The sequence below is a fragment of the Onychomys torridus genome, chromosome 1 (genome assembly GCF_903995425.1).
Source record: "Onychomys torridus chromosome 1, mOncTor1.1, whole genome shotgun sequence".
In the NCBI taxonomy this organism is placed as follows: domain Eukaryota; kingdom Metazoa; phylum Chordata; class Mammalia; order Rodentia; family Cricetidae; genus Onychomys; species Onychomys torridus.
The window spans coordinates 14,880,552-14,895,035 of NC_050443.1; the positions used below are offsets into that span (position 1 = coordinate 14,880,552).

At 42.0% G+C, this 14,484-nt stretch overlaps 1 protein-coding gene across 1 annotated transcript; it reads right to left on the reverse strand.

The window, feature by feature from the left end:
• Window positions 1-587: 587 nt before the first annotated feature.
• Window positions 588-1,043, reverse strand: LOC118597014 (polyadenylate-binding protein-interacting protein 2-like). The gene has a single exon (XM_036208250.1). It carries the CDS (start codon window positions 1,037-1,039, stop codon window positions 674-676), a length of 366 nt encoding a protein of 121 aa, XP_036064143.1. The 5' UTR covers window positions 1,040-1,043; the 3' UTR covers window positions 588-673.
• Between the last annotated feature and the right edge of the window lie 13,441 nt (window positions 1,044-14,484).

The window sequence follows — 14,484 nt, forward strand, 5'->3', positions numbered from 1 at the left end:
TGAGAAGATGCAAACTTAAATCCTATTTCCTCAAGTTCACCACTGAGAGAACCCAGTGGTCCTAACATAATAATGCACCAGGCAAAAGCCAGACCATTCGTTTCTTATCTGCCCACCACCACAACCTCCACCAGACATTCTTGTGTAATCTACTTCTAGTTAACAGACTTTCTTCAGAAAATGTTATTTTCAATGGAGAAATGCAACTGAGAAATCTGCTTAACAATTCAGAACCTAATTTAAACTTACTCATTTATTTATTTATTTATTTATTTATTTATTTATTTATTTATTTATTTTACAAAGTGCAGACATTAGAAAGTGTCAGTCAATCCTTAGGGACCAGTTTAGCCTCAAAGACAGACAATTTGGTGAGAGTTGGAGGTTATTTAATTTGGTTCTTTGTCACAGCTGGCTGGTGCTTCTTCCTTGCTGTCTTAATAATAAGCCATGGGGCCAATGCTACTTTCAGGAACTGTGTGACTGCTTCTTACTTAGTAACAGTCTCCGCACTTTTATTAAGCATGCAAGACTAACAAAAACTTTGGTAATGCATAAATGTAACACAGTGATGAGAGCTTTTACAATGAAGTCTTCTAATACTGCCTTCACAGTGTGGAAATTGTGCTACATCCACCAAAAGAGGGCCTGGCTACTCAAATATGTTAGTACTTCACCCAGGAACAAACTCCTTTGCATTTGGATTCAGATTGCTCTTGACCACAAGATCTTCCAGAGAAGAGCCATCAGTGATAACAAGGTCATTAAACTGGTCTTGGATTTGGTCCACAGTTTGTGGGAGATCTCGAGCTGGAACAAACCATTCATGTTCTTCTTCCTCTTCCAGCATTTCTTGTAAACAACCCTCAATAAATTCTTCTTCCCACAACTCCTCTTCTATTTGTCTGTTGAATTCCTCTTCGTTTTCCATCCACATGTACTCTGCAAATGGATCATCATCTTCATGAGAATGACCGTTAATAATCACATCTTCATTGATGATGCTTGGGCTAGTACTGCTGCGACTTGGATCTTTCATGGCTGGTGTTTGTTGTCGTTTTAACCCAGTGCTCCCCCGCTTGACCTGCGCTTCGCCCGCCGCCTCCCTTCTCCAGTCCACAGGGTTGTTGGATTTTGTCTAAGGCTTTTTCAGTATCCAATGAGATGATCATGTGTTTTTTTTCTTTCAGTTTGTTTATATGGTGTATATATGGTGTATTGACAGACTTTTGTAGGTTGAACCATCCTTACATCTCTGGGATAAAGCCCATTTGATCATGGTAGATAATGTTTTTAATGTGTTCTTGGAGTTGGTTTGCCAATACTTTATTGAGTATTTTTGCATCAATGTTCACGAGGGAGTTTGGTCTATAATTCTCTTTCTTTGTTGCATCTTTGTGTGGCTTGGGAATCAGAGTAAATGTAGCCTCATAAAAGGAGTTTGGCAACATTCCTTCTGTTTCTATTGTGTGGAACAATTTGAAGAGTATTGGTATTAACTCTTCTTTGAAAATCTGGTATAATTCTGCATTGAAACCATCTGGTCCTGGGCTTTTGTTGTTGTTGTTGTTGTGAGACTTTTAATGACCATTTCTATTTCCTTAAGTAGTATTGGACTATTTAAATTATTTATCTGGTCTTGATTTAACTTCGGTATGGGCTTCATATCTAGAAAATTGTCCATTTCTTTTAGATTTTCCAATTTTGTGGAGTACAGTTTTTTTTTTTTTTTAAGTATGACCCAATGATTCTCTGGATTTCCACATTGTCTGTTGTTAAGTTTCCCTTTTCATTTCTGATTTTGTTGATTTGGATGCTCTCTCTCTGCCTTTTGGTTAGTCTGGATAAGGGTTTGTCTATTTTGTTGATTTTCTCAAAGAACCAACTCTTTGTTTCATTGATTCTTTGTATTGTTCTCTTTGTTTCTATTTTATTGATTTCAGCTCTCAATTTGATTATTTGCTGGTGTCTGTTTCTCCTAGGCGACTTTGCTTCTTCTTGTTCTAGAGCTTTCAGGTGTGCTGTTAAGTCACTAGTGTGAGATTTCTCCAGCTTCTTTATGTGGGCATTCAGTGCTATGAATTTCCCTCTTAGCACTGCTTTCATAGTGTCCCATAAGTTTGGGTATATAGTACATTCACTTTCATTGAACTCTAGGAAGTTTTTAATTTCTTTCTTTTTTCCTTGACCCATTGGTCATTCAGTTGAACATTATTCAGTTTCCATGAGATTGTAGGCTGTGTAATTCTTGTTGTTATTGAAATCTAACTTTAAGCCATGGTAGTCTGATAGAATACAGGAGGTTATTCCATTTTTTTCTGTATCTGTTGAGATTTGATTTGTGGTTGATTCTATAGAAAGTTCCATGTGGTGCTGAAAAGAAGGTATATTCTTTTTTATTAGGGTGGAATGTTCTGTAGGTTTCGATTAAGTCCATTAGAGTCATAACATCAGTTAGTTCCCTTATTTCTCTGTTAATTCGATCTGGATGATCTGTCCAGTGTTGAGAGTGGGGTGTTGAAGTCTCCCACTATTAATGTGTGTGGTTTGATGTGTGATTTAAGCTTTAGTAATGTTTCTTTTACATATGTGGGTGCCCTTGCATTTGGGGCATAAATGTTCAAAATTGAAACTTCATCCTGGTGGATCTTTCCTGTGATAAGTATGTAATGTCCTTCTCAATCTCTTTTGATTGATTTTAATTTGAAATCTATTTTGTTAGATATTAGCATAGCTATACCAGCTTGCTTCTTAAGATCGTTTGATTTGAAAGACTTTTCCCAGCCTTTTTCTCTGAGGTAATGTCTGTCTTTGAAGTTGAGGTGGTTTTTTTTTTTTATGTATGCAGCAGAAAGATGGATCCTGCTTTTGTATCCATTCTGTTAGCCTGTGTCTTTTTATAGGTGAATTAAGACCATTGATATTAAGGGATATTGATGACCAGTGATTGGTAATTACTGTTGTATTTTGGTGGTAGTGTGTGTGTATTTCTCTTCTTTGGGATTTACCACTGTGGTGTGTAGTTGAGGTTTTTCTGTGTCCACCTGGCTCCTGCAGCCACTCAGACCCAAGTAAACATACAGAGACTTATATTACTTATAAACTGTATGGCCATGTCTCAGGCTTCTTGCTAGCTAGATCTTACAACTTAAATTAATCCATTTCTATAAATCTATACTTTCCCATGTAGCTTGTGACTTACCAGTATCTTTACATCTTGTTTCCTCTGTGTCTGGCTGGCGACTCCTGACTCAGCCTTCTTCTTTCCAGAATTCTCGTCTCTCTTGTCTCCCCTATACTATACTTCCTGCCTGGCTACTGGCCAATCAGCATTTTATTTATCAATCATTCAGAGCAACACATTCACAGCATACAGAAAGATACCCCCAGCACTGGGAATGATCTCTGTAGCATGCCATCTATCCATGCTCCAGATTTTTCTGGATCTTAGTTTCTGTCTCTTGTTTGATATTGTTCATGTTGGTTGTAGTTCCATCTTGTCTAGATCATTATCCCTTATTCCTCCTGGACAGTATTTGATAATCATTACTATTATATATAGTTTTGTATTAGGTTAGAACTTTCTTATTTATACAAAAGGGGAGATATAATGGGTTGCTGTTCCAGCTTTGACCTGGAAGTACTACCCCTATTGAGGCTTCTGGTAACTGTCATGCCTACAAGTCAGGGCCAAGAGGGAACCCTTAAGACATGAGATCCAGATGTGCTGGCTCTCTTGGTTCCTGGATCCTGGATGCTGGAGGTAGACCAAGCAGAGTTCTCCAGAGAACACCACTGGACTGCACTATACCTTTCCCAGACTCTGTAATCTATTTTTTTACTTGTAAGTTATCCCACAAAAATAAACCTCCTTTTTAAGAGTTGCCTCAATACTTCCACCAATAATGGAGTTATCTATTGCCTGTGTTTTTGTGGATGTATCTGAGTTTTTTGGGTTGGAATTTTCCTCCTAGTGCTTTCTGTAGGGCTGGATTTGTGGATAGCTATTGTTTAAATCTGGTTTTGTCTTGGAATGTCTTGTTCACTCCATCTATGGTGTTTGAAAGTTTTGCTGGGTATATTAGTCTAGGCTGGCATCCATGGTCTCTTGGTGTCTACATTACATCTGTCCAGGTCCTTCTAGCTTTCAAAGTCTCCATTGAGAAGTTGGGTGTTGTTCTGATGGGTTTGCCTTTATAGGTCACTTGTCTTTTTTCCTTTGTAGCTCTTAATATTCTTTCTTTATTCTGTATGTTTAGTGGTTTAATTATTATATGGCAAGGGGGCTTTTTTTTTTTTTTTTGGAGTCTAGTCTATTTGATGTTCTATAAGCTTCTTGTATCTTCTTAGGTATGTCCTTCTTTAAGTTGGCAAAGTTTTCTTCCATGATTTTGTTGAATATATTTTCTGTGCCTTTGAGTTGGTATTCTTCTTCTATCCCTATTATTCTTAGGTTTGCCCTTTTTTTTCTTTTCTTTTCTTTTTTTTTTTTTTTTTGAGCTGAGGATTGAACCCAGGGCCTTGCGCTTGCTAGGCAAGTGCTCTACCACTGAGCTAAATCCCCAACCCAGGTTTGTCCTTTTCATGGTGCACTAGATTTATTGGACATTTTGTGTTATGACACTTTTGGTTTGGGTGTTTTCTTTGACTGATTAATCTATTTCCTCTTTTGTATCCTCTACACTAGAGATTCTCTCTTCCATCTCTTGTATTATGTTGGTTATGCTTGCATCTATGTTTCCTGTTCTTTTACTCAGATTTTCTATTTCCATCATTCCCTCTATTTGTGTCTTCATTATTTCTATTTCAATTTTCAGATCCTGATCTGTGTTCTTCATATGTTTAATTGCTTTTTCATGGTTTTCTTGGCTTTCTTTAAGAAATTTATTGCTTTCTTCCAGTTTTTGTTTGTATTTTCCTTAGTTTCTTTAAAGAAAAATTTTCATTTGCTTTTTAAAGGCCCCTAGCATCTTCAAGAAACTATTTTTAAGGTTGCTTTCTTCTGTTTCCACATTGTGGTGTTCAGGTCTTGCTGTTGTAGAAGGGCTAGGTTCTGGTGATGCCACATTGCTCTTTATGTTGTTGAACGTAGTTTTGTACTGGTGTCTGCCCATTTCTTCCTACAGTAGGTGCAAGAGGTGCCTATGTCTGAACGATTTGCTACTGGTCCAATCTATGCTTACTGTGTCTGTGTCTCAGGGTGGCCCCTCTGGGTCCAATCTTAGCTCTTGGTCTAATTGGAGCTGGGAAATTATGTATCTCAGGGAGCTGGTCTTGGCCCAATCCAAGCTATCTGATTCTGTGACTCATGGATTCTCTCTTGGTCTTATCAGGACTCTTGGTTCAGTCAGAGTTGGTGGATTCTGTGTCTCAGGAAGCCTCTCTTGATCCAGTGAAAGCTGGCAGATTCTGTGTCTCAGGAGGCCACTCTTGGTCTAATGAGAGCTGGCAGATTCCTTGTCTCAGGAAGTTACTGGGGTCACAGGCAGATGGGTGTTGGGGTAGGGCATGGGTCTTGTAGATTACATGGTCCTATGGGGGGTTTCATGAGGGACCCTGGCCATGGTGAGTTTCCTGCTGGCTAGCAACTGGGGTAGAGTTGGGTGTGGGTTCCTGGGGACTGGCTGTGTCTCAGGGTCTGGGTCCCAGAGGCAGGACTCTCTGGGTGGGAGCAGAGTCACTTACCTCTTGGTCCAATGGAAACTGGCAGATTCCTTGTCTCAGGAAGTTACTTCGGTCACAGGCAGATGGGTATTTGGGTAGGGCATGGGTCCAATGGGGGTTTTTGGTGAGGGATCCTGGCTGTGGGGGAATTTTCCCTGCTGGCCAGCAAGTGAGGCAGAGTTGGGTGGGCGTTCCTGGGGACTGGCTATGTCCCCAGGTTTGCTCTTAAGGAGTATGTTATGTGCATGCCCTGGCAACTGGTCTAAGTCAGTTTCCTCAACCCTATGTGCCTGTCCTACTATATATCCACCCTTTTATTTTATTACATGGGCACTCAGTGGGATTTGGAGTTCTTTGCTCTGGCCTTGTTGACCCTGCCTCAAGGGGGCTCAGGAAGTAGACTGTGCCTGTCTTAGGTTGGCTTGCCAAACAAGCTCTTATCTGTCTTTTACTTCCAACCCTCAAAGAGCATCCATCCCTGTGGTGTCACCCCAGGTAGGGAGTGTCAGGCAGTAAACTTTTGAATTTCAGAAAGCCAGGCATGCATAACTTCCTGTGGAGGGCTATATGGGTTGGATGTCTAAGAGCCATTAACACCTGTAGAGTCCCCTTAGTGGCTGCCTGTTGTTGTTGTATGTGCTGTAGGAGACACTTAAAAAGGAGAGAGATCAAAAGCACCACCCCATCAATCAAAACATAAGTGAAATCCAGAAGGGATCAAACAGCCAAACCTTTATATCATGCCAAACCTTTAAAAAAATAAAGATTCAAAGGCCTTAACCTGTGCTCTTGTCTGATTTGATTAGAAAATTTCATGTGTTAGCTGTAATAGATAATATAGAAATTTAGCTGATCATGGGCCCTTAATATATGTTCTAGCTCCCAGCCTGCTAAAGTAGTGTTCCTCATCTCAAAAGGTGCCATACAAAATGAGGAAAATCAAGGCTCCACAAACTTCAGCCTTTAGAGGGGCAATGAGAACATGAAAGGGGAGTATATACATTACCCATCTTGGGTGATTTTCTCCTTGGTGGAAGCAGGCTGATCTACGGCCAAATGCACATCTCTTTCTTGGATCCATATTGGCATAGTGGCACTCTGAAGAAAACATGAGGATAACATTCCCCACAGGTTAAGAGAGGGGCTGGTGGCTGCCATTGGAGGGAAATAGGACCTTTCCATCTTACCAGGGGCAGGGTGTGTTCCTTGGCAGAAGCACTTAGTGCTTGTAAGCTGGTTTGAGGCCCTTGTAGGGCCTTGAGTGCCAGGTATGAGACATGTTGAAACTAGGCATTCAAACCAATCTGTGCCTGGTACACAGGAATGACATATTCTCCATGCCCTATGAGCATATCATAGTTCACGGGGATGTTAAGCAAGATGTTTGTCCAGGCCTTGGATTCTGCGTGATCATCATAGGCTGATTTACAACTGAGAAATACTGCAGGCTCCAACACAGCTTTAAGCAAATGGTACTAATGGAAATATGTTTGTAACTGCATTGATCATTGAGCAAGGACCTGCTGAAAGTAGGGGGAATCTGAGCCTGACTTATTGGCTGCCCTCCAGATGATGGGGAGATCAGCTATGGGAGTGGGAATCCAGGGCTGGGCACTGACATTTGGGCCCATATTGACTGGGGAGCCTTCCATGGGGCTACAGACTGACAGTGGCACAGGCTGTGAGGGTTGTAAGACACTTGGCACTGTGGGAGAGCACCCACCTCCTGAGGCAGGCTGGTATTGGGGTAGATCGCCCCAAGAATACTGTGGCAGAGGGGTAGCTGCCAGTAGTGGTGGTGTAGCAGAGGGGACAGCAGCACATGACTTAATGGCAGCTGCCTTCTCTTTGACAGATTTGTCAGGACCCAAACTGACAGCTACATTCTACTTGACAGAGTTTGTGGGGCCCAAATTGAAAACTATGTTCACCTTGCCAGATTTTGCGGGGCCCAAACTGACAGGTACATTCTCCTTTACAGATATATTGGGGCCCAAACTGACAGGTACATTCTCCTTTACAGATATATTGGGGCCCAAACTGACAGTTACATTCTCCTTGACAGATTTCTCAGGGCCCAAACTGACAGCTACATTTCTCTTGGCAGATTTTGCAGGGCCCAAACTGACAGATATCTCAGGGCCCCAACTGTCTGTCTCCTCATCATCAGATATTATAGAGATATCTGACAGGGAACTGGCTGGGGTGTTGAAAAAGATTACCCATCTTTTCAATGGGATGAAAATTTGTATCAGACCCTTATGTCCTGTGTTTAGTGGGGGACTTTGTGTTTTTTTAGGCCACAACTATATGCCCACATGGTGTCTTTAAATGAGGGATGGCAACTGGGAGACGAGCCTTGGTTCCACCTTCTAGGGGGAATCAATCCTTATGTAGAGGTGCCAGGCAAAGTGAAACAAAAAAAATGTGTCTTCCTAATGAGATGGGCAGACAAACATGACAGAAAACACAAAAGAAGGAAAGAAATGGGGGTCCCAACGCTTACCTAGCAAGCAAGGGACCAAAAGAACACAACACTGAGGGGCCTTCTCACTGAAACACACCATCTTGGGGGCGCTGTCAAGCACTGCAAGTGAAGAGAGAGAGATGATCGGAACCTGTGCTGGGAGAAACAATGTAATAGAAGCCCCATATTCAAGCACCAGATGTTGCTGTATCCTAATGGTTCCTTTGAGGGGAGGGAGTGAGAAGGTGCAGTATCAACAACACAGACACTGAGAATAATAGGGAAGGCCTTATATACCCTCCTCCCAGCACCCGATCTGTGTGGTCATCCCTCATTGGCTGGACATGATCAGGAACTCTGACAACGACTGTTGCTAGGCCCTCCGGCAGACTCCAGGTTGGCTCATAAGGAGTATGTTATGTGCATGCCCTGGCAACTTGTCTGAGCCAATTTCCTTGACCCCATGGGCCTGTCCTACTACAGGGGATGACAAGTTAAAGGTCCAAGGATACATTTCAAAATAGAAGTTTCACGGAAAAAAATTAAAACTAAGATATGTGATACTAGAAATAGTTAACAGAGACACAAAGGATCTGGGTGGGAAGGACAGATGGATGTGAGACTAACTGGGATGTTGTAGTTTGAGTGAGAATAACCCCCATTGGCTCATATATTTGAATACTTTGTCCCTGTCTGTAGAAATGTTTGGAAAGGATGAGGAGGTGTGGCCTTGTTGGAGGAGGTGTGTCACTGGGGATGGGCTTTGAGGTTTCCATTTGAGGGCTCTGTCTGCCTCCTGATATGGATGAGATGTAAGCTCTCAGGTACTGCTTCAGCACCATGACTGCCCACCTGTTTCCATGTTCCTGACATGATGGTCATGGACTCACCTCTGAAACTGTAAGCCCCAGTAAATCCTTTTTTATCCCGTCTCTAAGTTGAGCTGGTCATGGTTTCTTTTTTTTTTTTTTAAAATTTTTAAGAATTTTTTTTTTCAGAGATGAGGATTGAACCCAGGGCCTTGTGCTTGCTAGGCAAGTGCTCTACCACTGAGCTAAAACCCCAACCCCGGTCATGGTTTCTCAGCAGAGCAACAGAAGCATGACCAAGATGAAGGGCATGAAAGGAGGACAGACTCTCAGAGAGTCAGAGATGAGACCAAAGAGACACAGATTCACAAGGAGTCACACATGACTAGAGAATAATAGACACATCAAGGTTTCAGAAGTTCAGGCAAACCAAGAGATGGCAGCAGCCATGTGAGAGTCAGCCAGAGGGACAATGTAGGGGAATGAGACCAAGACAGAGGGTACAGTACAGGAAGGTGGATAGAATGGAACAGAGTAGCATAGACACACACATGAGAGATAGAGACAGAGACGTGGAGAGACACAGAGTGACAGGGATAGACAGTGAGTTTAATACTGCTTGTAATGATGAACAGAATAAAAAAGAAATGTGCCATGTAAATTTATGCAAATTACATGCAGATACTATTGTGGTTTAGTTAAAAAATGCTGGAAGGAAACCTTGATGGGTTGGAGCCAGGGGCATCACAAAATTACACTCTACAACAGAACTCACATGGGAGGTTTATTGGAGAAGAGGAAAGGATTCAAGTGGAGAAGGAGGTGCAGAGGCAGCCTCCAGAGGCAGGAAGAGGTGGGAAAGAGGGGGAAATGGGCAGAGTTTTTTTTTTTTTTTTTTTTTTTTTTTTTTTTTGGTAAGGAGATTTAGTGAATGAGCTTAGGGAGAGCTCTACATAGTGTCATAGCTGATGACATATTCTGGCTGGACCCTGAACAGGCCGGTGTAGAGGTATGAGTACTAATGTTCCTCCATTTTGTTTAGTAATAAAAGATTTGAGGTAGGAAGAGGTGGCAAATGAGGTGGGATTGAGGGCACCATGTTCTTGAGACTGCTTCCTGCTGACCCAGGTCCACTGACATCTTTGGGGTACCTGAGAAAGCTGGGATGCTGGTCATACCCTGGGGTAATTGGCTGTTTCATTTCACTGTCTAGGCTCTGTAGAACTATTCAGTAATGCTTGGATCTGACAAGATGCTTAAACAGAAGACAAAGTTAAGTTTGGGGGAAGAATATTTTTTTTAGGTTCTGTGAGTTGAGGGAGGGGAGTCCCAAGGCCAGGGAAAGGTGGGAACAGTACTCATCTGGATCCAAGTCTGAAACCCACACTGTAGAAAAGGTAGTACAAGAAAAGAGATAAGTTTTAGACACATTATTATTCTCACTGTTTGTAATCTGTAAAGAAATCCACATTGCTTTTCTACAGTATACACATACCTTTGAGCCATTAGAAAGCAACCAAAGGGAATTTAGTCATAGAATTGTACAGTGGTAGTATAGTAGTTTGTATTCTGCCAGAGCTAGATTAATAGCTTGTCAGAATTCCATCAATTAATATTAAGGCTATGAATTGTTGGAATCTTCATTTAACAATAGCATATCAAGAGAGAGAAGCCTGGAACATGTTTCATTCTTGTATATCTCAAGTCACTTTCTCCTTATCATCACTCAAGGTTTCATATCTTCACATAAACAAAGGTTATAGCCCCTTCTTAGACCCTATAAAGTGTTTCTTAGACCCTCAACTTAAGCTTTCATATCTTCACATAAACTCTACACCTTAAAACACCTTCTTTCTATCTAATTCACCAGGAGATACAGATGGCTGAGATCAGTCACTGTAAAACAAGCTCCTTTAAATAAAGGAATGGTAAAAAGTTACACTGAAATCTGTGAGTTTATCTCATTTCTGAGTCTGGTAATAGGATCAATTGTGTCTAGACTTAGTATTATCTCTAGGAGAGTGAGGCCTGCACCTTGGATTTTATACAGAGAACTGGGAAGGTGGCTGAAGCCTTGGCTGTCACAGCCAAGTCATCAAGCAGCATCAGAGTCTGAGAATTTTACCTGAGTAAGCTGCCAACCAAGCATCTTCTGAATGTATTAAAAATGACAGAGTCTTACTTGCTGGCTACCTAGACAGCTACCTCAGGGTCCTCCAGGGTCATTGGTGGCAGAGGTCTTAGGGCAGCATCAGTCCTGAGCTGCCAGGACCAGAAGCTCCAACAGACTTTCCTGTGGAGTAGGAACTTGTGGGAGGGCCAGCCTACCATGTCTAGGAAACTCAGGGTAGTTGATTCCCCAGTGTCCTGTTGTCCACAGTCTGGCGAGAGTTTTGGCAGCAGTTGAGGTGAAAGGCAGGTTTTTGTTCAGTGGCTGGTGTTCCCACACTTACAACAAGCTCTGGGTGGAGGTTCTTCTGTGCCCCTCTATCTTCTTTGGAAGAAATAGAGGTGCTGCCAGGAGCTGGCAGGTTGCTCTGTCATAAAGCTTTTTAATTAAACATTTAAATGCCATATTCTGCAGATCTCTGAAGCATTTGAAGACTATCTATTAGGTATACTTGAATAGACAAACTTGGTTTCTTTCTAGTTATTTTTTTAGTTTTTATTTTTTATTGGTTTTTGAGATAGGGCTTCTCTGTTTTGGTGCCTGTCCTGGATCTTGCTCTGTAGACCAGGCTGGCCTTGAATTTACAGAGATCCACCTGGTTCTGCCTCCTGAGTGCTGGGATTAAAGGCGTGCACCACCACTGCCCGGCTAGTTATTTGTTTTAAGCTTAACTTTGAAAAAAAAATATAGCAGACTAAGTAAGGCTTATCCCTGTAATTAATTATATTAGTACTTAGCATGACTACAACTAAAAATTTGGTCACTTATAAGATGATTATTAACTTGTGTTCCATAACCATCTATAATATGTTAGCAGCTCTCATAAGACTAGGACTTTACATTTCCTTCCTGTGAGAATAAATACCAAGATAAAAGTTTCTAATCATAGATAATGGACTAAGTAAATAAACCAAAATAGGAATTTTCTGGGTGAAAGCCAGCTCTGCCCTTTATAAGCTGTGAGGTTCTCTGTCCAAATGCTCAACTCTGGGAAAAGTACTCTCTTTGGGGATCAGAAACTCATTATTAAATATGTATCTTATTTATCAAATGCCTTAATTATCAAACACATGTTATCACTTACCTAAGTTCTCTAGAAGCTTGGTGTTGAACATTTGGCAAAGTCATAAATACCTAGGTGTAAATCTCTTAAGTTAGCTTTTGTTAATCTGAATAGATCTATATAACCTTAAATTTTTATCATCATATATAATATATTCTAAACCAGAGTTGAATCACTTATACAATATGTTGTAATAAATCTAACCATATAGTTTTGTCATCATACAAAAGTCCATAGCAATCCAAAATATTTGAGACTTGTTGCTTCTTTAGTCTAAAAGGAGATACAATGAACGTAGAGCTCCTTAGGACTGAGAGTTGTACTCTTTAACCTTAGAAGAAGATGACAGCCAGCCCCACAACTGCCTATATTGTGACAAGGTCACCAGCTAAGATGGAGGAGAGCCACAAGGTTGCTGTGTAAAACACATTTTTCTAAACAATTGTTACATGCATATATATAGAGAGAGTTTAATCCAAGTTACATATACACATACAGAGTTAGGGCCAGCTTACATTCACAAATATAGAGTTAAATCCAAGTCACACGCGCGCGCGCGCGTACACACACACACACACACACACACACACACACACACACACACACGCTGGCTTCTCTATCTCTGACTGATGTTGCAGCAAACACAGACAGGACATTTAGAGAGGAACAGCAGATGGACACAAAGCAGGTCTTGGAGCAAAGAAAAAGAAAGAAAGTGGAGAATTCTTTCTCAGTTCCCCAACTACCTCATCCAAGGAATACTGAGGCCAGTCTCTCATCAGATGAATGGTCAGAGGCAAGTTGCCCTGTCAGAGACCCAGTTGCTGCTATTGACTGGAAGGCAAAGCCATCAGTGAACGAGAAAGTAGATTTGTTACAGGTGGAAGAGAATGGACCAATTGTGGGTAGAGAAGGAGGGTAGGGTTCCAGCATGAAGTGGGTACCTTTGGCGGGGCCTGCCAAGGTATGCCACCAAAATGCCACACACAACAAAATTAATGCAAGAGGTTTATTGGGGTAGGGGTGAAGTGGAAGAGTGAAGGGCCACGTCTGAGTGGGGACTTGAGAGAGGCAGGCAGACAAGAGGAAGAGAAACGAGAGAAAAGAAGAGGCAAGACAGGAAATAAGACACAAAGAGAGGAGTAAGGTAAGAGAAGAGGCAAAGAGCGAGCTCTGCCTGGTGGGCTCTTTTAAAGGAGCACATGTAGCCTAGCAGATGGTGGAAAGGGACCTGGTGACAGGTGATGATGTAACTGCTTTGATGATAGAGGCAGGCTGCTTCTGGGGTTGCCAAAACCAACACTGTAATTCTTTAATGAAAGGAGCAGATAGATGTATACGACCCCAGTTTTTTCTCTATTTGAGAGAGTTCAGTTAAAGAAAGGGGGAAATGCTGCTTAACAGGCTTAATAGCTAGCAGGAGCTGAGCAGAGGAACAGGAAGAACAGAGGGAAGGTTGAAGTGAAGATAAGAGGAAGCTTGGACATAGGGTACCCTCTTCCATCTATCTGATCGCTGGTAGAAAGTCCCATAACATATGGGGATATATGATGCCAGTAACTGGCCATTTGGATTGATAGGTAAGGGGCATTGGGATAAGATCTGACTACAAAGGTGGATAAGTTAAGCCCTTAAGTTGTAAGTGTAAAGATCTGAGGTTTTCCAAAAGACATCCCAGTGAGGGGCACAGATATATGGTGATAAGTGCATTTCCCATGAATAAGGTAGAAAAAATAAGATCCAGGGGCCTGGAATTCCCAGAATCCCAGGAATTCAGGGAGGATCAGATTGAGGAGGTACAAGCTGTCTAGTGGGTCATCATGCAAAGAACAAGGGCGGGAGCTCTGAGCCTGAGAGACACATGGTTGCTTGGTACCAGGGCTTGAGGGTGGGGGTGAAAGGTGAGAAATCAAGCTCAAGAGATTAATCCTCACTCCTGGGAAATGGCCAGAGGTGGAGAAGGGGGACTTACCAATCATTGCTGGTGTTGCATGGGGAGCCCAGCAATTGGCTAGTTGGAAATGCGAGGCTGTTGTAGGCAGAACAGAGTCCAGGGTCCCAGTATGCCTCAGACTTCCTGTGGGTGGGAGGATCTGCCAGGATAGCCTGGCAAGTCTCATGGCACCAATATAGTAGTTTAGTTAAAAATGACAGAAGGCAACCTTGGTAGGCTGGAGCCAAGGGGCACCAAAAAGTCACATCATACAACAGAACTCATGTGGGAGGTGCTGAGAGAGGAGGAAGGCAAAGGATGGGGGGAGAGAAGGGAAACAGAGGCAGCCTCTGGAGATAAGAAGCAGTGGGAAGAGAT

Bases quoted from the DNA above. Each gene is read 5' to 3' on its own strand.
- LOC118597014 (XM_036208250.1), bottom strand. From the start codon at position 1,039: ATGAAAGATCCAAGTCGCAGCAGTACTAGCCCAAGCATCATCAATGAA.